The 27,573-nt window shown below is 35.5% G+C and overlaps 1 protein-coding gene across 1 annotated transcript; it reads left to right on the top strand.

Moving 5' to 3' along the window:
* Window positions 1-25,599, top strand: LOC138703652 (ubiquitin domain-containing protein UBFD1-like). The gene is made up of 6 exons (XM_069831711.1): window positions 1-166; window positions 10,050-10,262; window positions 15,326-15,477; window positions 16,692-16,814; window positions 19,396-19,584; window positions 25,039-25,599. The coding sequence occupies exons 1-6, from the start codon at window positions 154-156 to the stop codon at window positions 25,147-25,149; spliced, it is 801 nt and encodes a 266-aa protein (XP_069687812.1). The 5' UTR covers window positions 1-153; the 3' UTR covers window positions 25,150-25,599.
* Window positions 25,600-27,573: the final 1,974 nt, after the last annotated feature.

Below are 27,573 nucleotides of genomic sequence, written 5' to 3'. Positions count from 1 at the left end.
CGATTAGCGACTGTGGTCTGTCACGGAATCATGGAGGAAAATTTTCTTCCTGCGAGATCTTATGTGTCACAAATTCTCATCAAATCCCAATGGAACGTTGTCAGAACGAGGTTAGAAAACTCTGCAGTGATTGGTTGTTCAAAATAATCCAACATGGAGTGTATTGGTACGTAGATTTGTTGTAAATTTGTAGAATATTAATGCAATAATTTGAAAGGGTTATATTTTGAGTTTTCATGCGATGACTAGAAAATAAATCGTTCAATTTCTGAGCAATTACATTACATTTGGTACCTCCTTGTCATTAAGTAACATAAATATTTCGCTGTCTAATAACGTGCATGTCAGTTTAGAATTGTAAGAGAGATCAACAATTGCATACAGTTGCGACAACATGTTTATAACCTTACCTAAACGTGTACACTGTAACTTCAAGAAGCTATAAAGTACAGATAGAAATTCATTATATTTATTTTGATTATATTTCAGCATAAATGAAACTATTTAGTACCCCTATTTATATTCATTTGCATTATTATGTCCTATAGCCTATATGAGTTTCCGTTTAAGCTTACCATACGTGCCGTAAAAAAAAAAAAGTACAGTGCCCCTTTTTTAAAATACGTGTCCGGCGAACCAGTAATTTTTGTCGGGACGCGCAAAAGTTCCTTATTTTAAGTTAATCAAATTTTGTCAAAATGTAAAAATCAGTTCTTTGTCTACAATTTACTTGATATGTTAATGTTGAAATTATTGTTTATACTTACCCGGATAAATTTCAGGACACGGATTCCTCCCTTTCCCTCTTCCTCCAAAATTTCAACCTTGTGGACACAAAATAAATTATTGGCACTGAAAAGTGCCTTTTCGTAAGCATGATGATGCACATTCGACAATCGCAGACAAATCTTCTCTTTTTAGTAGGTATTTCAAGATATAATTGTCAGTGAAGAATCCTTATACTGAAAATTTCCCCATGTTATATTGCATAGTCATCTTTTCCTATTTTTCTACCAATTCTAGTATTTAACAAAAATGTCTTCATAGGTATACTGTATAGGTCAATTCATCCAGACCATGTCACCCATGTTTCCATTTTTGCTGAGACTTTGCAGATGTGTTATCATTGAATGTCTTTCTTTAAAATTGTGTTGAAATTCGTGAAATCGTTGAAGCAGAAAATAGTTATATTGTTATGAATGTAGTTACATGTTAGCAGTTGAAAAAAAATTACAAATAGCACCATAGTTTTCAATGTAATCATTGAATTTTTGTTAAACTTTGCTCTGTAACTGAGATTTATATTGGACATTATAAAAATTGCATATTTAAATTACTATGCCGCTTTTACCTTTTTTAGGATTTTTTTTGCGTTTATTGGAAATTAATTTTTTTTTACAAAGTGCCACATCTGAGAAAATGCTGAAAATTATTTATGTAGTAATGAAAACACAGTGCTATATCTGTAGACAAAAAATTTGTAATGGAAAAATAGTGACAGCTTGCTTTTTGGCAGAGAAATATAGAAGTGTAAAAGGTACAACTTTTGAGGGGTTTGGGGAAAAAACCAGGCAGTTCCAATTCAGTACTTTTCGAGATAATGAAGAAAAACTTACCGCCAAAAAATAAGTATGTACAGAAGAGGCAGGTCCAAAATGTATTTTATGCTCGACCATGCCGAAACGTAGTAATTATACACCTGGTAGTAGCCCTTTAATGCACCTCATTAAACTACACCTATTCATTATAATTCAGTTTTTCAGCCAATGAGAAATCACCATTGTACCATTATAAAACCGCAAGTACCGATTATTCTCGGATATGCAATCGAAAGACAATTAGTGAAAAGTCACGGAGGCTGGAAATCCAATACTGTCGCAGAAGGTTATGTTCTGTTACTATAATAATTAGCGTTAATTGTAAATAATATTCAAATAAATTCAATTTGTCATCTCGGTTTTCAATTCTAAATCAATTTCCAGGTTATATCAAGACCCTAATGTTCATGTTATTCTCTAGATTATATCAAGGTCAATGACATTCGTGCCTCGGAAAAAATCAATACTTTCGCTTCTGCGCACATCTCACAATTCAGGTCAGTTCCGCTCCTCACTTACATAACCATAACATGAATACTTATGAATAATTTCAAGTTAGAAATATGGTCGAGCATAAAAAGTCGTATGAAATTTGCCTATAATGGTAATTAAGACGCTCGTATGAAAATTATGAAACTCGCGCTCGTTTCATAAACAAACATACTCGCGTCTTAATTATTATCATTATAGGCTCGTTGCATAATGTACTATTAACTGTGACTGAAATTCTTGAAACTACTTGATTCTTCGACCAAACGATAGAGCGTCCTCAAAAATGAAAAAAATTGGAGCTGCCTGGTTTTTGCCCCAAACCCATCATTTCTCAAAATGTGAACAAAAGTAACTTTTTACAACTGAGACAGTTCGGATTCAGTTCTCTTGTAAGAATCTTGGTTTAAAGTATAGATCTTTCCTGTGACTGTGTTGACATCAATTTGGCACAAAATGTTTGAAAATGGAACTTCACAACTGTCATTGTGAGGTCAATAAAATGATGGAGAGGGCCTATGTGGATACATGAATTTTATTGTAGCAATCACCTTCTTCATAATTAACTTTTTCAATAAAAGTCACATACCATAAAGATTCATAGACACAAGCAACATAAGAATTTGGCTTGAAATTTGGATTCACAACAAGTTTAAATATGTCAAATATCACACTGTAATCCATATCAGAACTTAATCACTTTGCTCCAATTTTATATATAAGTATAAACAAAGAAACAGATTGGAGATTGGCTAGATTGGAGAATGGGGTGATGTCATGTGGTCCGACGTATGTGAGAAGGTTAGTGGGTTAGTTGAGGTGATCTCAGTGACGTGAGACCAACGTATGTGAGAAGGTTAGTGGGTTAGTTGAGGTGATATCTCAGTGACATGAGGTCGACGTATGTGAGAAGGTTAGTGGGTTAGTTGAGGTGATATCTCAGTGACATGAGGTCAACGTATGTGAGAAGGTTAGTGGTATAGTTGAGGTGATATCACAGTGACATGAGGTCAACGTATGTGAGAAGGTAAGTGTGTTAGTTGAGGTGATATCTCAGTGACATGAGGTCAACGTATGTGAGAAGGTTAGTGTGTTAGTTGAGGTGATATCTCAGTGACATGAGGTCAACGTATGTGAGAAGGTTAATGGGTTAGTTGAGGTGATATCTCAGTGACATGAGATCGACGTATGTGAGAAGGTTAGTGGGTTAGTTGAGGTGATATCTCAGTGACATGATGTCAACGTATGTGAGAAGGTTAATGGGTTAGTTGAGGTGATATCTTAGTGACATGAGGTCAACATATGTGAGAAGGTAAGTGTGTTAGTTGAGGTGATATCTCAGTGACATGAGGTCAACGTATGTGAGAAGGTTAGTGGATTAGTTGAGGTTATATCTCAGTGACATGAGGTCAATGTATGTGAGAAGGTTAGTGGGTTAGTTGAGGTGATATCTCAGTGACATGAGGTCGACGTATGTGAGAAGGTTAGTGGGTTAGTTGAGGTGATATCTCAGTGACATGAGGTCGACGTATGTTAGAAGGTTAGTGGGTTAGTTGAGGTGATATCTCAGTGACATGAGGTCGACGTATGTGAGAAGGTTAGTGGGTTAGTTGAGGTGATATCTCAGTGACATGAGGTCGACGTATGTGAGAAGGTTAGTGGGTTAGTTGAGGTGATATCTCAGTGACATGAGGTCGACGTATGTGAGAAGGTTAGTGGGTTAGTTGAGGTGATATCTCAGTGACATGAGGTCGACGTATGTTAGAAGGTTAGTGGGTTAGTTGAGGTGATATCTCAGTGACATGAGGTCGACGTATGTGAGAAGGTTAGTGGGTTAGTTGAGGTGATATCTCAGTGACATGAGGTCGACGTATGTGAGAAGGTTAGTGGGTTAGTTGAGGTGATATCTCAGTGACATGAGGTCAATGTATGTGAGAAGGTTAGTGGGTTAGTTGAGGTGATATCTCAGTGACGTGAGATCAACGTATGTGAGAAGGTTAGTGGGTTAGTTGAGGTGATATCTCAGTGAGTTTTATTTACTCGTCGTGTTGGTTTACGTCGGCCATGTTGTGACGTCAGTGTTCTGATGTCATCGTTTGTCAAACTTGACGAAAATTAAGCGATATCCTATAATAAAAGAATCCCGATAATTCTTTACAATTGGATATCTATCCATACTCACCTACCTACCAAAATGTGTATATACAAGGCATAGGCCTACCAAAAGCCTGAACTAACCAAACCCAATCTGTTACTGACACTCGACCTTATGAAAACTTGCTATCTGTGTACCTACCAAAAAGCTTACATGCAAGGTATATGACTTCACCTCTGTACTGGTCGTCACTTCCACAGCAATTTTTCATCCTTATTTTGATGCAAAATTGGTGTTGTTGCCCGGATGGTCGATAATGCAGATTGCGATAACAAAGCAGCAGACATGACCGTTCCTCATCATCATCATCATCCTTCACGAATTAGGCCTCTGTAGACCTGTTTCGGCCCCATATAGCAGTCTTCTTAACGGTCTTCCTGGTCGACGATGTCCTCTAGGTTTATGGCTGTTCCTATATGCATAATCACTCTACTCTGCATTATTTTAATATGTTTATAGCATTTAAGACTGATATTTCTGAATTTTCGTTTGCTGAGAGAATTTGTTCTGAACTCACGTCCTTCAGTATAAAATACGTAGTATTTGCAGATAATAATTATATTCAATTTGATGTATTTATTTACACTGCAAGTGGGCAAGCACCCGGTGGCAGTGGTATACACAATATAAACAATACACAAAAAAAATGATAAGCAATTATCGAAGACATCTTTTCATACACTCTTTTATGTCATATAGTATTTCAATAATCAGTCAGTTAATGAATTCTAAAGGCAATGCTTTGTCACTTGAACTATATTTTTCTTTTCTCTGCTAGCTTTTAAAATTCTTTGTAGTTTTTACACTTCTTCATGTCTTTGGTGTATTTTTCTCTTCGTCTTTCTCTTCTGTTCGTGCTAAGTATTTGCCCCTTCAATATATTAACTAAATATGTATTTAGAGGCTTTCGTCTGACTAGAGTATATGATCTGATTTATTTTCTTTTTCTTTTCTGTAATTTCTTCAATGGTCTGTTTTCATTTAGCCTCTTTAAAACTTCAGCATTTAGCAGTCTGTCTTCAGCTTATTTTCAGTATTGTGTGACAGATCCACATTTCCGTGTCCTTTAAATGATCCTTTTCTTGCTTTCCAAGTTGCCAATTTTTTCTTTCATTAAATAGGCCCCAATCATACACCCCAGATCAAATTTTTGTGTCTCTCAATTAATATCACTCAATAAAAGAATTGTATTCCAATGGATACCATCCCATTTTGGAATCCTGGGAAACGAGAATGCGGATGCTTTAGCAAAGAAGGGCAGCACTGCTACTTACAGACCTGTTACTAAATCTACGTATTACTCTGTGAAAAGATTTATTAAATCTACATACTTAGACTTCAACAAACAAAATTTGATAACACAATCTCAAGGGGAAAAAATGGAACTCTCTGCATCATAATCCACAGTTAATTCCCGATTTACCACGCAAATCGTCTGTAGCTGCATTTAGATTGGCAACAGGCCATGATTGTTTGGCCAAACACCTGCATAGAATTGGAATTATCAATCCCCTAACTGCCCATTGTGCAACTCAAACCAAGAAATAGATTTGGAACACCTCAAAATCTGTGCTTCAGTGGCTGGCCATGATAATATCTTTGAAACATATTGGAGTGCAAGAGGTCAAATGACTTTATTGTCAAACGCCTGGCATTAGAAAACAACAAATTTTTGTGTAGAAGTTTTCTTTATTTTAATGTCTATGTCAGTAATTGCTTTTTTATTAATGAAGGCTTGTTTAGCTAAGCAATTCTTCTTTTAATTTCGGCTGTACTTTTATTATCATCTGCAACGAAACTGCTAAGATAACGGAATTCGTTTATTTTTTGTGCTTTAACATTCCCCCTTTGGTGCTATTCGACAGGAGTAGGCTACGTGCTGGCACCGGGTTTCCCTTCTCCCTTCCTCACCTTCATCATCATCCTCACCCATTCCTTACACTACACTTACACGAATACTTAACATACACTCACCTTAGTAGCTCTTCACAGATACACATCATGCATAACTTGGCATGCCGAAGTGGTGTGCAATTTGAAAATGGGTCACAGTCCTACCATCTACCCACAGTATGCAGAACCCAAATCACGCAAAGTGAAGTGGGTAGGCACACACACAATCGCGAAGATGACAGAGCTAACCCAGGACCCTAATTTTTGCGCATTGGGCTCTAATCACTGAGCTACGCCGAGGCTCAATCCACAGCACTGGATCAAATCTTTTTCCTTTGGTATTTTCCTTTAGTGGCCTTACTCCATGTTCGACATATATATTGACACATACATTAAGTCAACAGTCATCACACAAGGAGTGCACTCATTTGAGTGACTTGGTGGTTGGGACTCCACAGTATATATGCACTGTTGGGTGAATGATCTACGTAAAGATTAATTTTTTGGTCCTACGGAATTGTCTGTTATGGTTATGGAGAAAATCATAACAGATAATTCTGTAGAATCAAAAAAATTAATCTTTAAGTAGCCAGCCAAGCTTGGAAGCAACTATCCAACTCACCTGGCTGAGAACCCGAGAAGAGTTATTCCATATCCAACATTGGAAAACCTCAAGTCCTTCATAAATCTACCAATTTGTTCATGCAGTTCTTTTTTTTTTTTTTTTTCTTGAGAAATTTTTGTAATGAACTTATCCATTGTTGAAGCTTTTTAGTGAATGATTGAACTAATTACTGAACATAGCCTGTCTGCAAACAAAAGAAATAAAAAAATAAACACTTGAATAATTTCAAGATTTGGGGCTAAGAGGGATGAAGTTACAGGAGAATGGAGAAAGTTACACAACATAGAACTGCATGCATTGTATTCTTCACCTGACATAATTAGGAATATTAAATCCAGACGTTTGAGATGGGCAGGGCATGTAGCATGTATGGACGAATCCAGAAATGCATGTAGAGTGTTAGTTGGGAGGTTGAAGGGAAAAAGACTTGGGGGGAGGCCGAGACGTAGATGGGAGGATAATATAAAAATGGATTTGAGGGAGGTGGGTTATGATGGTAGAGACTAGATTAATCTCGCTCAGGATAGGGACCAATGGCGGGCTTATGTGAGGGTGGCAATGAACCTCCAGGTTCCTTAAAACTCATTTGTAAATAAGTATGAAAATTTCAAGTCCCTGCCTACTACATTTTATAATAGACTTCTATGCTTACAATTACTTACTTACTTATTGGCTTTTAAGGAATCCGGAGGTTCATTGCCGCCCTCACATAAGCCCGCCATTGATCCCTATCCTGAGCAAGATTAATCCAGTCTCTATCATCATATCCCACCTCCCTCAAATCCATTTTAATATTATCTTCCCATCTACGTCTCGGCCTCCCCAAAGATCTTTTTCCCTCCAGCCTCCCAACTAACACACTATATGCATTTCTGGATTCGCCCATACGTGCTACATGCCCTGCCCATCTCAAACGTCTGGATTTAATGTTCCTAATTATGTCAGGTGAAGAATACAATCCGTGCAGCTCTGCGTTGTGTAACTTTCTCCATTCTCCTGTAACTTCATCCCTCTTAGCCCCAAATATTTTCCTAAGAACCTTATTCTCAACCACCCTTAATTTCTGTTCCTCTCTCAAAGTGAGAGTCCAAGTTTCACAACCATACAGAACAACCGGTAATATAACTGTTTTATAAATTCTAACGTTTAGATTTTTTGACAGCAGACTAGATGACAAAAGCTTCTCAACCGAATAATAACAGGCATTTCCCATATTTATTCTGCATTTAATTTCCTCCCGAGTGTCATTTATAATTGTTACTGTTGCTCCAAGATATTTGAATTTTTCCACCTCTTCGAAGGATAAATCTCCAATTTTTATATTTCTATTTCGTACAATATTCTGGTCACGAGACATAATTATATACTTAGTCTTTTCAGGATTTACTTCCAACCCTATCGCTTTACATGCTTGAAGTAGAATTTCCGTGTTTTCCCTAATCGTTTGTGTATTTTCTCCTAACATATTCACGTCATCCGCATAGACAAGAAGCTGATGTAACCCGTTCAATTCCAAACCCTATGTGCTTACAACTAAATATATTAAATAAAGTATTTACTTGTATTGTCTACAGATGCTGGAGTATTAACATCACTGCAGGTCATTATTTCATTCTCATTTCCAGGATTGCAAGTTTCATTGAAACATGTACTGCTGTGTGCTTTCAGCCAAGCCACAAGCCCTTGAATCTCCAGTTTGCATACTTTACATTTATCTCTTACACCGGTTTTACCTGGTACTTTGAGCACTTTTTCAAAATATATCGCTAAAGCATATAGGGTCATGTTTATGACCGGCAGCTGATTTTCTTTCTTTCTTTCTTTCTTTCTTTTTTTTTATTTATTTTTTTATTTTTTATTTTTTTTTGAGCAAAAACCAGTATGCAAACACACTCATTTTAAACTGTAAAACTCACTCACTTTAAATTGTAATGTTTGTTTGTGCATTGTTGACTGTTAACCTTAATATACAGTCTGATCCATTTGGGTATGGATAATATTAATTTATTATTATAGAGCTATTATGATAGTAGGAAAAATTTCTTGCTGGTTATATTATAATTAAAAAGATGGGAGTTTCCATATATGACAATCAGCAATGCATAATCTGAAAGGACAAATGAAAATCGTAGATGATTAAAATGGCTATTACAAATAAACAGTGGGCATAATGTGTTCTTTGGTATGCTAAAGTTGAGAGTGTTAAAAGAGTTGAAAGGGAATTTCGATGTAAGTATAGTGTGCGTACTGTATCTAGATACGATTCCATAATGTTGTGGTATCGAACATTTGTGGAAACAGGTTCTGTTTAAAAAAAAAAAAAAAAAAAAACATACAGGAGTGAAACTCAGTACGAGAAGCATCTCTCTCTTGGCTTGGCCCTCAAACTCCCCAGATCTAACCCCTTCTGACTCTTCATGTAGGGTTTTGTTAAAGACATAGTCTATTCACAGAAACCCAGGAACATTGATGATCTGATAGTAAAAATTACTCAAGCCTTTCAACAAATCACCCCTCCTATGTTACAACAGACATGGGCTGAAGTACATCACCATTACTGTACGTTTTTTTTTAAGCAAGACGTAAAGCTCTGCAGCAGCGCTGTAGTAACCATGCAGCAAATCAAAACTTCAGTTTACGAGTTTGCTGCACGATCCATCATGGTGGAATGCATGTTTTGGTCTCTTACAACGTTTATCATTGTTAAAATCGTCTAGTAATAATAATTCCATGTCATTATCATGGAAGTCGAAACTATTTAACATGTTCAGTTCTTTTAGGGTTAAATTTATTACTGCAGTAATAGAAGCCAATATTAATTGTCCACCATTGTGCAGTCAGTTGACCTACTTACGTTTTTTTTTTCGACTCTCATTTTGCTGCAGCAAAAGCATGAAGTGCTTTAAAAAAACGCACGGTTATGAGTTTTGCAGGGTGCGCAATGGGGGTTGTGTTTTGCTCAGGAATCTCCCATCTTTCAGTGTTGTATGCACAAAGTTTCAACAAACAAAGTTCAGTAGTAAATGTTTTACGGTGTTTTTATTTTATCCATACCCAAACGGATCACCCTGTATATTGAATTTTTAATTGAATATTACATCTGTGTATTGTTAGACTGATATTAAAAATAAAGTTATTTAAAATAATAATAAAAAATATTTTATTTAAATCATGATTAAGTCAGTGATCTTGACCATCCCTGATGTTTACAATCATTAAAGTTGAAACTGGTATACAAAATTAAGTAGCCTAACATTATTCATTCCACTCTCTGTTCTTATTGTTTCAGGCTCAGAGAAAGGTGATGCCAATAGTGACAAGTGCAACTCTGATAGTAAGGGAGCAGAAAGTGAACTTTGTTCAGAGACAAAAGAGAAAGTAGGAGAAATTGCAAAAGAAAGTGTAGATTTTAAAGTAATATATAATAAAAACAAATATGATGTAAATTTTCTTCTTGACAGTACAGTTGGACAGCTGAAGCAGCATCTGCAAGATATAATAGGTATTATATAGTTTCTGATAAGCCTCAATAGCAGTCACACTGTTTTTGTAACATTGTTATTTGTATTAACCATCATCATAAAGTGCATTAATTGGGCCTCCTTGCCTATAAGATTTCATAGAGTTTTGTTAAATTTTAAAATTGTCATCTCTAGCATTTTGTAGGTCTTCCAACATTTTGTTTTGACTTTTAAACAGAAAATCAATATCCCGAATTTAAAAGAAAACTTACAAATTAAACCAAACCCTTTAACTCTATTAAATATAGAATTTAACAGAAGAAATACTGAAATCAGAAGTAAACACAGAAATAATGAAACAATTGTCTTTAGAGACAATTAATATTAGGCACACTCCACAAAACTGGCTTCATTTTATACACCGACGGATGCTTCATTTCCAGAGAACAAGGTGCCGGTGCAGGTGTTACGTGCTGTCTCTTCTCACTTTATAGGTCTCTTGGATATGGAACAACAAGTTTTGATGGAGAAATCGTTGCAATAAGTGAAAGTCTCAGAAATCTTCTATTTCACATCAATAAATTTAAGAATGCAGTTATATTTTCAGACTCCAAAGCAGCTATTCTATCAATAGTCTCTAAACACACACCTTCATCTCAAACAGCAGAAATAACTAAAATGCTCTCTCAATTAATATCACTCAATAAAATAATTGTATTCCAATGGATACCATCCCATTGTGGAATCCTGGGAAACGAGAATGCGAATGCATTAGCAAAGAAGGGCAGCACTGCTACTTACAGACCTGTTACTAAATCTACTTATTACTCTGTGAAAAGATTTATTAAATCTACATACTTAGACTTTAACAAACAAAATTTGATAACACAATCCCAAGGGAAAAAATGGAACTCTCTGCATCATAATCCACAGTTAATTCCCGATTTACCACGAAAATCGTCTGTAGCTGCATTTAGATTGGCAACAGGCCTTGATTGTTTGGCCAAACACCTGCATAGAATTGGAATATATCAGTCCCCTAACTGCCCATTGTACAACTCAAACCAAGAAATGGATTCGGAACACCTCAAAATCTGTGCTTCAGTGGCTGGCCATGATAATATCTTTGAAAAATATTGGAGTGCAAGAGGTCAAATGACTTTATTGTCAAATGCCTGGCATTAGAAAACAACAACAACATTTTGTTTTCCTATAGGTTTTCCAATAGACATATATTGTAATAATATTATAAAATGGTTGCATCCTAAGCATATGTGTAAACCAATTGCCTTTGTATTGTATTGTATTGTATTGTTTTATCTATCATATTATTGATATTTAATTAACTTCACTTTTGTATGAACCATGGGCTCTGAAATTAAAAATCTAGTATTAGGTCGAGCACAGTAAGCAGGTGGATCCAAAAGGAAAAGATACTTCACTACAATGTGAAAAAAGAAAGCAAGCACAAAATGTTATCCAATGCCTATTAACTCGGGAGAAGTTGCATACATGTTATAACATGAGGTGCATGCGGTCAAAAAGACCGCGCTACTGAAAATAGGTTATTAAGCTCAACTTATTGATTTTTGCTTGAGCATTTTGTCTCGTGATATTATTTTTATTTTAAACATTACAAGATTTTTAATAATACGACCATGGAACATTTTATTACATTTTCGCATTACATTTTTTTCTGTTTCAAAAGTTAATTACAGTATTTATTTTTTCTTTACTGCTATAATCTAAATTGCAGCAACACAATGGTTGAATTCTGTGGCTGGGAGGAAAACAGTCATAAGAAAAAATTTTATACTTTTCAGGAGAGCAATAGAAAGATTGAAATTGGTGTCAGTTATAGAGTTTTTTTAATTAAGAAGTTTTTACCTGGATACTGTTTGTTTATATTTCTTCTAAAATAGGTAATGTTGCTCATTTAACAATTTTCTTGATTATTTCCAAAAATAGCCGCACTTAAGTCCTTTTAAGACTACAACCCAAACTGAAATGAAGGGACTGTTTAAACATAAGACCTTTTTCATGTCAAATAAATGGGAAATGTAAATTATTAGGAATGCAAAATGGGTCTTAAACAATATAGAACTATTTACCTGGTGCTTAAAATTTGAAACGGAAAGGGCATCAGTATGTGAGAAAATAGCTAAAATACAAGTTAGACCTTTTTAATAGGGAAGCATGGAAAGTAAACATGTAATGTTTGTAAGGAATAAAGTATTAAATATTCTTAAGTCCTTTATTCTGTATGTGCTCGATTGAAAAAGTACTTAGAACATTTGGTCAGGAGTCTTATTTGACTTTAACTAGATTGTAGAGAATTGTTTCCGCTTTCAGAATATATAAAAATTTCATTTTCACAAAAAAAAAAATTGACTTAAGACCTTTTTCCTCCCAGCCACAGAATTAAATGTCTAATACAAATGGGAAAAATATCATAGTCCTTTTATAAAAATAAAGTAACAGAACAAGAAACATTCTACAGAAATGAATACATTACAATGTTATGTAGAAAATATGTTTTACATTTCACAATAAATCCAATCTAATATTACGGAAATTATGTTAACAGAACTAATAAAGTTACACAAATACGGTAATATATCAATATTTTATGAATAATGGAGAATCGTTCTTCATATAAAACGCAAAAGAGAATGGTAAACTGTTATTTATATAACACGAGGATTGTCCGACAACGAGCACGTAATTATAAGTGAGTGTTGCAAGTACACAAAATGTCAACAATGCAGGTTATGATGTAATGGGGAAGTCACGCCATCACAATGTTGCCAGTTTAGTGGAATGCGTACCTTACTGGGATACAAGGGAATGCATTTTCATGTTGTAACATGAGAGAGCGCACATGGCAAAAACACCGTGCTATAAAAAGAAGTCCACACCTGTGGAGTAACGGTCAGTGCGTCTGGCTGCGAAACCAGGTGGCCTGGGTTCGAATCCTGGTTGAGGCAAGTTACCTGGTTGAGGTTTTTTCCGGGGTTTTCCCTCAACCCAATATGAGCAAATGCTGGGTAACTTTCGGTGTTGGACCCCGGACTCATATCACCGACATCACATTCATATCATTCAGACGCTAAATAACCTAGATCTTGATACAGCGTCATAAAATAACCCAATAAAATAAAAAAATATATATATATAAAAAGAACAAGTACCTGTTCGAAATAGAGCACAACTTTGATTATTTCAGGTGCACAAATTGTCAACAAGGCACTAATTAGAGATATAAAAGACTGAGGAGGTCAGAGGTTTCCTGCCATTATAGTGCAGGTTTAAAACAAAGTGCCGTCTTTTACCCAGTAAGCGCCTTCTCCCGGGTTAAAAATAATAGAGCATACTTTACAAATTATTGGATTCGAAAGATTGTTCTTGGAAATTATGAACACCAGTTGCAGCTGCAAGAACAACCTATCAGAGATATGGTCAAATATCCTTGCTCCTGGACATGAATGATCACAGCTCACGATTGCCTTCTGGAGTATTTCAATAGTTTAATTGGTTCACATCACATTTCAATTTATGACTATTTGGACTATGTTTTAACAAGTAATAATTATTATAATTTAGATCTTACATTGACATTGTAAATGGGGTGATTTTTCTTTTTAACAATAACAATGAAATTTTAAAATGTTTCTTTTTTTAACAACCACCATTAACCCAATGGACTCATATTTAATTTATTTAAATTCCCTGCATTCGTATTTAATGTCCAATTTGCAGATAAATGTGCAGTATGATGTAAAAAAAATTCACAGCCTTAACTTTTAGCATGTTGTTTGTTGTAATTAATTCTTTTGATGCTTTAGAGTGCACAAAGATTACTACTTTGTTGAGGTTTAGGGTTCTGGCAATCACATTTCTTAGGATGCCTTCTGTAGCTTGAACTTTCCCTTCGAAGACTGATTTTCCTTTGTCATATGGTGTAATGCACAAACTCCTTGCAGTAAACTTCTGCTCCAGCATTTCCTCTCTTTTAAGCTTCCATTTCGTAACCTTACAGTTACTATGAGCACTTGCAAATTTGAGCAACAGGCTACAACGTGTGCATAATGCGTGCGTCCGTTATATTTGTAATATTCGTAAGTATGATCATGTTTCCCCGTCTTTCCAAACTCTGTCTTGGCTAAGGCTAAGCGATCGACGAGCTCTGCATTCCCTTGTTCTCTTGTTTCAAATTCTGCGCACCGCTACCCCAATATATTTGGCTTCTCGTTTTCAAAATTTATCCGCATATCATCAGCTAAGTACAAGATCTCATTATAACAATTTACTCATTATACCCTACCACAAGACATCTTTATATTCTTCATCCTATACAGTTTCAGTTGCTAGAAATTGGAACTCGCTTCCGAGTGATATAAGGGGTTGTTGGACAATAGCTTCATTTAGGTCAAAATTACATAAATTCTTACTTAACAGATGAATTGCTGATTAATATTTGTTACTTATAATGAAACTAACATCTGTCCATTCTTATTATTATTATCTTTAATTTCTCTAAATAGATTTACAAAACCTCTAATGACAATTATATTAATATTCTCATTATAGAAATAGAAATATATATATTCTCCCTGTAACATAGTCCTAGTAAGCTTATATTAAATTAATTTTCATCATTTTACTAGCTATCTCAAATATTAAATTAATTATAATTCATTGAATTAAATTAGCTCATAAATTAAGTTACTACTTTACCTTATAGATTTATCTAAATTTAAATAAATGTGTAGTGCAGATTATTGCTGGAGAACCTTTTAAGTGTAGTGAAAATATTTGTAATTTAAATTTATGTATTGTATTGATTAAGGCTGGTTGAGTGGAAGAGAAGGCCTTATGGCCTTAACTCTGCCAGCGAAAATAAAACATTATTATTATTATTATTATTTTTTTTTTTTTTTTTCTTCTCTTTGCTATAGAGAAAACAGTGTGTGCATTTCGAGAAGAGGTCGATATAAGCTCATTAAGAATTCCCTTGTTAAACTATTTCTGACCTCTTAAATATTCTGAACTCGATAATTTTATTATTGCTTTTATATTTGATTCTATGTATTCTTTTGTGCAGGAGTTCCTCAGTCAATGCAGAAGGTTATGATAAAAGGGTTAGCAAAAGATGAACGTACTCTTAGAGAATTAGGTGTTGTGAAAGGTGCAAAAGTGATGGTTGTAGGATCCAAGTTGGATGATGTTCTTGCAGTATCAACACCAAGTAAACAGGTAAGAATACCTTAATTGATAAAGCTCGCTGAGAGAACACTATCCAGATACATTAGACAAATAAAAGTGATAAGGCAAGGCTACAATATGAGTCCATATCTTTTCAATATATATATATTAATGATATTTTAGATAATATTTGCAATGCTGTCATTGCCCAAGTTTTTAACAAAACAATGCCGGGACTACTTTTCGCTGATGATTGTGCAATTGGTCCTTTATCGATTATTGGTCTACAAAATGCTGTTAACGAAATTTCAAATTATTGCATGAAATGGGACCTGAAAATAAACGGGGAAAAAAAAACGAAAACCCTAATTTGTAAAAATGGGAGTAAAATGAGTAAGAGAGAGAAATGGTTTCTGAACAATGACCCAATTGACTGCGTTTCTAGATTGACATATTTAGGTGTAATATTAAATGGGAAGGATAAATGGGTTTTCCACTATGAATCATGAATGTCATTTGCGAAATTATATCTGATATTTTTCATTCTAAGTCCTGTGCCGTGGCATCGTGGTCTAAGGCATCCTGTCTAGGACTCGCATTATGGAATGTGCGCTGGTTCGAGTCCTCGTGAGGGAAGAAATTTTCTCATGAAATTTCTGCCAATGTATGGAACTGGTGCCCACTCAGCATCGTGATGCACTTGGGGAGCTACGATAGGTAGTGAAAATCCGGTTTCGCAAACAAGCTATAACGGCTGGGGGATCATCATGCTAACCACACGATACCTCCATTCTGGTTGGATGATCGTCCACCTCTGCTTCGGCATGTGGACGTGAGGCCGCAGCCAGCTGGTCGGTCTTGGCCCTTCATAGGCTATAGCGCCATGGATTTTTTTTTTTTTAATTTTCCATCCTAAACTGTTAACTTTAAAAACATAAGTTTAAAAATTAATTTACACAAACATATCACATCTCTGTAATCCAAATACAAGCACTTTGAGATAGAAAATATGATTATTCAGTTCATCCTTTCTCATTCTTCGAAAAGCTGTTTTTTCCAATTTTAAGAAATTGGACAAGTTATAAGTTTTCTTTCAAATCGTCTTGGTGAAGTTTTTCTTGTATGTTATTGTTATTAGTTATGAACGTGAAAATACGTTGATGAAAATGTATTTCAGTTGGTATAATTTATCAGTAACATGCTGTGATACAAAGACTGCTTCATGGTGCTGTCTATAACATCAATTGTGTGATTTAATATCAAAGGATCTGCAAGATGAGAAAATGGCAGCTGCAAGTAAGGAACCTTTCTGCAAACAAAAACAACACAGGAAGGTGTTAGATAAAGGTGTACCAGATGATGTTATGCCAGGAATCAAGAACACCAAGGTATTTATATTGTGTTAAATTAATTTTAATTAATTTTCTGTACTTCTAAAGGCACAGAAGTCGTTGAGGTTAGTAACAATGTACAAAAGAGAGATTGTGAAATAACTTTTTTAATACTGTGTAGTGATTGAAACATTTGCAAAACATACTGCAGGATATGTTTTGGAGATGTTCACAAAATATTTTCGTTAAAAAGTAAATTCAGTGTAGTTCAGTATAAGAATGCATCAGTTACAGTAGCGTGCAAATTAATCCGAACAACATAATTACTTATGCAGAAACACTCAAACGGGATAAAAAAAGGATCTAAGACATACCTCAGTAATCTATGTGGCCTCCCTTGTTCCTAATAACAGCTCTGAGATGATTTGGCATGGATTCCACTAATTTCCCACAAATATTCTTCATTTCTTCATCGCGAAACCATACACCAATGAGGGCAGAAATCGTCTTCTCCTTTGTAGAACAATCCATTTTTTGCATTCTTCTTTTGCAAATTGGCCACAAGTTCTCAATGGGGTTGATGTCGGGTGAGTTGCCTGGCCAGGGGAGTACCTGAATATTCTTCTTGTTGAAGAATTCTGTAGTTTTTCGAGACGTATGGCATGGTGCCAGGTCTTGTTGGAACACACCTCTGCCATCCGGAAATGATTTTTGCAGCTGGGGTACGATTCTGGTTTCCAATAAGTGAATATATTTGTCAGAATTCATCATTCCCTTGATAGGTATTAATGCTCCAGGCCCTTCATGTGTAAAACAACCCCAAAACATTACTTTAGGGGGGTATTTGGGTGCTTGTTGGAGATGAGCTGCTGTTACTTTTTCGGATCCTTTCCATACGTAAGAAACACGGTGGCCGTGGACCTCGAAATGAGACTCATCGGAAAAAAGTATATTCTTCCAGTCATTCACTGTCCAGTGTTGATGTACAGTAATTTTGCCCACATTATGCGTTTTTTGCACATAACAGGGGTTAGCAGTTGCTTCTTAATAGGCTTACAAGCCCTTCATCCAGCTTCCAAAAGCCTACGCCGCACTGTTGTTGACGTGAATATTCGCCCCAGTGGTAGCCATTAACTCGCGGGTTAAGTCGACAGCATTTAGTCTAGGATTTAATTTACTTTTCCTGACAATTAAACGATCATCTGCAGGTGAAGTCTTCCTTTTCCGGCCACAGTTTCCTTTTTTCTGGGGTGTGATGGATCCAGTCTCCCTGTATCGTTTTATGATCGAATTAACGGTAGCCAAACTAATGTGACATTCTGCAGCAATTTGCCTCTGTGTCATAGAAGAATGCTCTGCTAATGTTATCATTTTAGACCGTTTTCGTGGAGTTGTATCCATTTGTGAATACGACAGAATGTACACAGGATTGCAGTATTAAGTCTTCAACACAACTGAAATGTTTATAAGTACAAAATGACAGGCAAAATGTCACATATTATAAAAAAAATAATGACAGACCTTCAACAATGGAATTACACTTACTACAGATGTCAATTAAAGTGGTATGAGCAGCTGTGAAGCCAACAATGACAGAAAATGTAAAAATATGTTGTGTTCGGATTAATTTGCATGCTACTGTATAGCAGAATGCTTGTATAATAATAACCAGAATTACCGTATTTTCTCGAATACCCGCACACTTTTTTCGGAATATAGTCTATAAGTAGAAAATATGGATGCACAGCTTATTTGAAATGAAGTTGGTAAATTGTCCGATTTTCCTTCTGTGCAATTCCTAAGATGGTAGCACATGCCAATCTCTTGCCATGCGGGTATTTCATTTCTTAACATTGTTAAATGGCATTTGGATTAGCATTGCATATGTCAGAATCAAGTTCAGTGTTATAAGTAGGGAACGGATTTCTAGGTGCTAAAAAGAGACATTTAAGACTTTATAAAATCCAGTTTAGGAATTTCTAGAAATTCATATAACATTAACAATTGATAATTTTAATTTTAATAAATATTCCATTTTTGTTATTATGTTCTGCTCTCATGTGCTAACTGCCATATTCTACTATTTGTTTGAATCATAAATAATTCATTATCTCAAGTGCCACATCATCAGTGGATCTCTCTGTATTGTCAAGAAGCTCCAAGACGGTTACTCATTAAACACGAATAAAGGTAACCTTGTGCTATTTTAACCGGAGCTGAAAAAAGGTACACAAGGTCATGCATCCTTTTTCTAGCCACTGTCTCAATTTATACAATAAAAGTGTTCTTGTTAATAAAGAAGACAGAAAAGCTTTGTGAAGGGTGAGTAATGTTCATTGTCATAAATAATTGAAAATCAAGAAATGGATTCAGAACATCTCAAAATCTGTGCGTCAGTGGCTAACCATGACAATATCTTTGAAAAATATTGGAGTGCAAGAGGTCAAATGACTTTATTGTCAAATGCCTGGCATTAGAAAACAACAACAACATAAATAATAGAAGGGAGAATGGAAATATTGTGACTTATTGAGGTAAGGTGAAATACATACAAATTATTTTTCAACTACTTTTTCTCACTTTTCATTTCTGTTTTAAGGAAATGAAAGGTAAGATTAATTTTGTTTCTCGTGTTTAGGATGCTCTCCCTCCATACCCACTCTCTGGAATGCTTAACAAGTCTGGGGGCAAGGTACGACTGACATTCAAGATGGAGCAGGACCAGGTATGGATTGGCACCAAGGAAAGGACTGATAAGATTCCCATGAACACAATCAAGGGTGTGGTCAGTGAACCTATAGAAGGCCATGAAGAGTACCATATAATGGTAAGACTTCTTCTTTAATAGTACGTTATGCAACGAGCCTATAATGGTAGTAATTAAGACGCGAGTATGTTTATGAAATGAGCGCAAGCGAGTTTCATAATTTTCATACACGCATCTTAATTACCATTATAGTCAAGTTCCATATGACTTTTTATGCTCGACCATATTTCTAACTTGAAATTATTCATAAGTATTCATGTTATTCTTATCTGACTGAGGAGCGGAACTGACCTTGTGCAATACCTCGTAAATTGTGAGATGTGTGCAGACGCGAAAGTATTGATTTTTTCCGAGAAACAAATGTCGACATTGACCTTGATATAATCTAGAGAGTAAAACAAACATTAATCTTGATATAACCTTGAAATTGAATTAGACATTGAAAAACGAGATGACAAATTGAATTTATTTGAATATTATTTACAATTAATGCTAATTATTAATCTAATCTCGCGCTAGTTGTCTTTCGATTGCATATCCGAGAATAATCGATACTTGTGCTTTCATATTGCTACAATGGTATTTTCTGATTGGTGGAACACCTGAACTTTAATGAATAGGTGTACTTTAATGAGGTCCATTAAAGGGCTGCTACCAGGTGTATAATTACTACATTTCGGTATGGTCGAGCATAAAATAATTTAAAATCGCAATTTAAGATAGCCTATTTGAGTAGTGAAATCATAATTTAAGACATTCCCTGCCTTTGAGTCATATTTGTCCAAGTTCATAGATTTTCAATATTATATAGAGGAGGAAGAGAAATATGGGATAAGATCTTAGTTTTCAAGAAGTGGCTTTTATATTTGAAACCAAGTCAGACTCCAAAGCAGCTATTCTATCAATAGTCTCAAGACACATACTTTCATCCCAAACAGCAGAAATAACTAAAATGCTCTCTCAATTAATAACACTCAATAAAAGGATTGTATTCCAATGAATACCATCCCATTGTGGGATCTTGGGAAACGAGAATGCGGATGCTTTAGCAAAGAAGAGCAGCACTGCTACTTACAGACCTGTTACTATAGTTTGTCGCTCTAATTTCCGGCAGCCAATCGCATTGCAGGTCAGCTACATTTAAACGTGTGCATCTTGTGATTCGCTGAGGAAGACGTTATTCATTTCTTAAGGCTCGATAAATACTTAATATAATCGCCCGCCATTTTGGCTCTTTTGTTGGGGGTTCGCAGAAAGCACACGAAGACATTATTTGCCGCTCAATTATTTGCTGAATTACAGTGTGTTTGATTTATTATCACAGGAGCTACGACATGTTAATGTTTAACGGTATGGCAAATAGATTCCTCGTATGGTGACTCGGCAACGAAAGAACAAAAATGGCGAACAATACTACCTACCTAGACTTTATAGAGTCTTCACTTCCTAAGACGTAAGCAAAGATGAGGAGTCATGCTGGGAATAACAGCGTCGTGACTATAAATTCAATGTATTACTCTGTGAAAAGATGTATTAAATCTACATACTTAGACTCCAACAAACAAAATTTGATAACAGAATCTCAAGGGAAAAAAATGGAACTCTCTGGATCATAATCCACAGTTAATTCCCGATTTACCATGCAAATCACCTGTAGCTGCATTTAGATTGGCAACAGGCCATGACTGTTTGGCCAAACACCTGCATAGATTTGGAATATATCAGTCCCCTAACTGCCCATTGTGCAACTCAAACCAAGAAATTGATTCGGAACACCTAAAAAATCTGTGCTTCAATGGCTGACCATGACAATATCTTTGAAAAATATTGGAGTGAAAGAGTCAAATGACTTTATTGTCAAATGTCTGGCATTAGAAAACAACAACATATTTAATTAAAAATTGAAAAAAAAAAAAAAATATCTACAAAGCAACTAAGGAATTAACAACACATTTTTAGCTTCAGAATACTAGCCAATTAAAGAAATGATACTTCTGAATGGTTCATTCTCTATTTTTAATATTCTTTTACCCTTAAAACTAAATAAAAAGAAAAGTGTTTTGCAAACAACTTCAAATTAATGTAACTCTGCAAATTTTGAGAACACATGTTTATATGACATTTTTTGCTCAGAATTTCTGTGGAAATAAGCTCCGTAAGTGGCGGGAACTCCTCGTGAATCACCCTGTATATTTCGAAAAATTTCAATTCTGTGGTAAGGACCTGGGACTTAGAATCATCGAAGCTATAAAATTTTCAGTTAATAGAACAAGTGTCACAATCACTGAATATAATTAATTAGCCTCCTCTAGTTCGTCTGGGGTTAAGAGATGTTACAGAAAAGGTCAAAGATAAACTGACAAGTGTTGTAGAGAAAAACCCTGGGTGTGCAGACATAGTAATTACGTAGAATAAAGAATGCATTATTCACTCAAGAAGACACAAACAATGCTGATGTGCATGTTTTCAGTTTTCACCCACAACATCATGCGATGTACAGTAGAACCCCGATTTTAGGCGACCTCCATTTAACATCGAAATTTCGTAGTCCCAATGTCCAACTTTCAGGATTAAGAGGTGTCCAACATAGTGGATATATTGGACATATAAAAGCATAAAAATTTGTCTGGTTCAAAGAAAATATGTCCAATATGTTGTTTTCTAATGCCAGGCATTTGACAATAAAGTCATTTGACCTCTTGCACTCCAATACTTTTCAAAGATATTATCATGGCCAGCCACTGAAGCACAGATTTTGAGGTGTTCCGAATCCATTTCTTGGTTTGAGTTGCACAATGGGCAGTTAGGGGACTGATATATTCCAATTCTATGTAGGTGTTTGGCCAAACAATCATGGCCTGTTGCCAATCTAAATGCAGCTAGATGAGGTGCATGGTAAATCGGGAATTAACTGTGGATTATGATGCAGAGTGTTCCATTTTTTCCCTTGAGATTGTGTTATCAAATTTTGTTTGTTGAAGTCTAAGTACGTAGATTTAATATAAAGAGGTGTCAAACATACAGAGGTGTCCAAACACAGTGGTTTTGAATAATGGTTCGACAAAATACACTCTACCCAGTAATAATATTCGCAACATGATCAATCTTCTTGTCCACACCTGTGGAGTAACGGCTAGCGCGTCTGGCCGGGTTCGATTCCCGGTCGGGGCAAATTACCTGGTTGAGGTTTTTTCCGGGGTTTTCCCTCAACCCAGTATGAGCAAATGCTGGGTAACTTTCGGTGCTGGACCCGGACTCATTTCACCGGCGTTATCGCCTTCATTTCATTCAGACGCTAAATAACCTAGATGTTGATACAGTGTCGTAAAATAACCCAATAAAAAAAAAAAAATCAATCTTCTTAATATATCCAGCTGTTTGCTGACAACATAAAGTCCACTATAGTCCACTGTAGTCTATTCAGTTGTTTTTCACGAGAAATGAGGGTATTTTGATCGGTGTTCATTATAGATGCCTGTTGCTAGTATCCAGAGTTGGGGTGTAGTCAATATATACTGCAGGGCTGTGTCTTCTGCAACTGGTACTGATGATTTTAATTTACTTCTTTTATGGTTTATGGATGGACAGTATAGAAGAATGTGTACCAGATCTTCATCATGATTATTACACCACAAACAAGTAGGATTATCAGAAATGTGAAATCGGTGTAGGTACAATTGAGTGACAATGTGACCTGTTCTGGCTCTTGTTAAAAATGTTTGAACATGTCTGGGCAAGTTTTTGTACATTTTCAGGTCATTTGGTTTTTTTTGTACAGACTGTAAAATTTTTCCTTTGTCAGAAGAGAGCCAATTGTTGATCCATAGGTTTGTAAAATGAGACTTTACTGAAGCAAAAGCATTGGATAGAGATATCACTTGAAGAGGTCTTGGTTGCAAATATGTTGCCTGTTTTTCAGTGTTATTGACTTTCTCTTTTCCAGGTATACCACAATGATTAGGTATCCATTGAAATGTTATTTCCTTTTCGCAACATGATGAATGAACTGAATTGTTGAAAAATGCGTGAAACGTACAAACTTATCTTCATGACATTTTTTCTTTTCTCACTCAATTTTGTACATTGTGGCAGTGTTGAACTTCTTTCAGAGGATTTCATAGATAGCTGTACTGTTATTTCAAGGATGGCAGTTTGAGAGTCTGATAGTATCTCATTGTCCAATATTCTTGTGAGAAGATTAACTCCATATGTAGATGAAATTATTGGGGATCATCAATGTGGTTTTAGGCGTAATAGATTAACTATTGACCAGATATTTTGTATTCGGCAGATAATGGAGAAAAAATGGGAGTATAAGGGTACAGTGCATCAGTTATTCATAGATTTCAAAAAGGCATATGACTCGGTTAAGAGAGAAGTTTTATATGATATTCTTATTGAATTTGGTATTCCCAAGAAACTAGTTCGATTAATTAAAATGTGTCTCAGTGAAACATACAGCAGAGTTTGTATAGGTCAATTTCTGTCAGATGCGTTTCCAATTCACTGTAGGCTAAAGCAAGGAGATGCACTATCACCTTTACTTTTTAACTTTGCTCTAGAGTATGCCATCAGGAAAGTCCAGGATAACAGAGAGGGTTTGGAATTGAACGGGTTACATCAGCTTCTTGTCTATGCGGATGACGTGAATATGTTAGGAGAAAATCCACAAACGATTAGGGAAAACACGGGAATTTTACTGGAAGCAAGTAAAGAGATAGGTTTGGAAGTAAATCCCGAAAAGATAAAGTATATGATTATGTCTCGTGACGAGAATATTGTACGAAATGGAAATATAAAAATTGGAAATTTATCTTTTGAAGAGGTGAAGTTCAAATATCTGGGAGCAACAGTAACAATTATAAATGATACTCGGGGGGAAATTAAACACAGAATAAATATGGGAAATGCCTGTTATTATTCGGTTGATTAACTTTTATCATCCAGTCTGCTGTCGAAAAATCTGGAAGTTAGAATTTATAAAACAGTTATATTACCAGTTGTTCTGTATGGTTGTGAAACTTGGACTCTCACGTTGAGAGAGGAACAGAGATTAAGGGTGTTTGAGAATAAGGTGGTTAGGAACATATTTGGGGCTAAGAGGGATGAGGTTACAGGAGAATGGAGAAAGTTACACAACACAGAACTGCACGCATTGTATTCTTCATCTGACATAATTAGGAACATTAAATCCAGACGTTTGAGATGGGCAGGGCATGTAGCACGTATGGGCGAATCCAGAAATGCATATAGAGTGTTAGTTGGGAGGCTGGAGGGAAAAAGACCTTTAGGGAGGCGGAGACGTAGATGGGAAGATAATATTAAAATGGATTTGAGAGAGGTGGGATATGATGATGGAGACTGGATTAATCTTGCTCAGGATAGGGACCAATGGCGGGCTTATGTGAGGGCGGCAATGAACCTTCGGGTTCCTTAAAAGCCAGTAAGTAAGTAAGATAGTATCTCATTTTTAAATATGATTTGATGTAAAAGATTGTGACTTATATTTTGCAGGGAATCCAGCTTGGTCCTACTGATGCGTCCAGATATTGGGTGTACTGGGTTCCAGCACAGTATGTCGATGCCATCAAAGATGCCATCCTTGGCAAGTGGCAGTACTTCTGACGCTTTTACGCATGTGCTAATTCTGCATCATCGAGATATTGTATAATGATGATGCATATGTTGGCTTGGTTACACGGAAAGAACAGCATTGAAGTATGGGTCTTCCAAATCAAAATATAGAACTGTTATATTAACATGAAAAAAATGTGAAGAGATATATTTAATTTGGAAGCGAGTTTGGTTGAATTAATACCAATTTGGACAACAAATATGTGCAATGGATGAATTTTCGTGAAAAGAATTTAATCTTTTGCAGCCATGTTTGTAATGACGTTGACTGCTTGTGCTCGTGTTTCATATCAACAGAAGTAAACATGGTGCCAGTGTGTGTGTGATTGGTGGTATTGAAAATTGTGTTTCTACTTTCCTTGTTTTATTATTATTTTTAATCTTACTGTTCTGGGTTTATAAATATAATTGCACAAATAAATGCAACGTAGTGAGGAATCTGATATTATGACCACTGCTTGCAAGAGTGGTATTGCATTGGAGAATGACCCTGGAATGTCTTGGTGTTCGCGAGGCTAGTCACATGTAGTATGAGGCAAAGAGGTTTAAATAAGAGTGTATACAAGTGGATTTGGGGGAAATATGGAGACAATCTTGTCTTGAATGTTTTCATTGCCATTAATTGAATCAGTCGGAGCTGAAAGACATTGTCAGTTTTTGCAACTTTTCAGGAGAAAGAAGAAACATATGGTGAACAAAACCAAGCAAATTTATTGAATGTTTATATTAAGCTGTAGAATAATCCCCTAGCCCAGTGATGTCAAAGCAAGCGCATTTTTCTGACCTTGACGTCGTGCGCGGGCATTAAGCGCTAGGTATGCTAGGAGGAATAAGCAGCCTGTTGGATTAAGGAAAACAGTGGTGCAAAAACTTCAAACGGAACGTGAAATTTTATGTCGTTATTTTTATATGGCTTCTTTCCGTTTGTTATCTCTTATATTGTCTGTAAAACAAAAGTACTAACACCTATTTCTTAGCCTAATATTGCAGTTGTGTTTTAAACGTTAATAACATAATAAATAGTAAAGAAGGAATATTCACACAAATTCCATAATAACTACAACTATATACCTTATTTTATTTCAAGGAGTGCAGTTCGGTGGCTCCTTTGAACACCCACTTACAGATTTATGACTTCCTACACAAACAACTCTGACAATTCCATCCTGTCCCCTCGTCCCAACATTGCACATTTCCCACAATCCTGGTGACCTTCGAAATTATGCAGTGAAACTGACGGGATTCTTGGAATTCGGAAAAGATGCGACAACTCTGCCTCCACATGGATTTGACGGGAACCTGTCAATTCTTCTGAACGAAGGTTGTGATTGGTTACGGACAGGAGAAGACAAGATTTCCGTCACAGTAAGGAAGACATTTATTTATGACTACCAATTAGTAGGGGGCAGTAGAAGGTCTGTCGGCAAAGTCTATTCTATGAAACTGCACTCCATGAAATAAAATAAGGTATACTGTACTAAGTGAATTAAACACATCATTCATAAAGAAAGTGTTATCCCAAAGAAAGACACTGAATATGACATGATAAGTTGAAATTGATATTGATGGTATCTTTAGCCTTATAAAAGTAATCAAAACAATATTATAGTACAAAGCAAAGTTGTCTAGGTATATGTTTTAACTGTAACTAATATTACATAATAAAACTCTTATCGCATTATGCTTTTAGGTGATATTGGTGCGCAACTTTCTGTTACCAGAATATTAAATTATCTCGAAATCTGCTGAAGCTATAGTGCTGACGTTTTACCAACACATAGGCACATATCTTTTGTTTGTGATGTAACAGTATTTGCTTTAATTCATTTCCTTACAAACATTTTCCATGTCAATATTTTCAAACATTTTAATACACTATCTTCAGTAATACGTATTTACGATATATTAGAGTTACGAAAACATTGTTTTAGTACCTGTAAGGCTACTAAACAAACATATCTGAAAATTTCACTTTTATGTAAAAAAGTTGAGAAAATATTCCTTTTGAATAAAAAAGCAAACTTGTGAAAAATGAATATTAAAATTAAAACTTACATTCTTATAATGCACTTATACTTCTCAGACTAATCTAAAAATTAACATGGATACAGTTTTAATAAGTTCTCTTCCCTTTATCTATTGAATCAGTGATGGCCATCCCTGTATACAGCTCGACCAAGCGGCATATACCACCTCTTTCATCTGTCTCTTTCCTTTCCGCTGTAAAGCGCTCAGGCTCTCCTGGGCTCTAAAGCGCGCACTTGCTCCTATGGGCATCAGTTGACATCACTGCCCTAGCCTATGTATGTCACAATAGAAATACAAATTCATTGCCTCATAAACATTAAAAAAAATTATTTAGAAAAATTGACTTAATGCAGTTTAGCTTCGTGGTTCCTACTTACATTTCATAAA

This window comes from Periplaneta americana, chromosome 7, assembly GCF_040183065.1.
Source record: "Periplaneta americana isolate PAMFEO1 chromosome 7, P.americana_PAMFEO1_priV1, whole genome shotgun sequence".
Classification (NCBI taxonomy): domain Eukaryota; kingdom Metazoa; phylum Arthropoda; class Insecta; order Blattodea; family Blattidae; genus Periplaneta; species Periplaneta americana.
The sequence above is the reverse complement of the archived record's forward strand: the minus strand, read 5'-3'. Positions and strand labels throughout refer to the sequence as shown.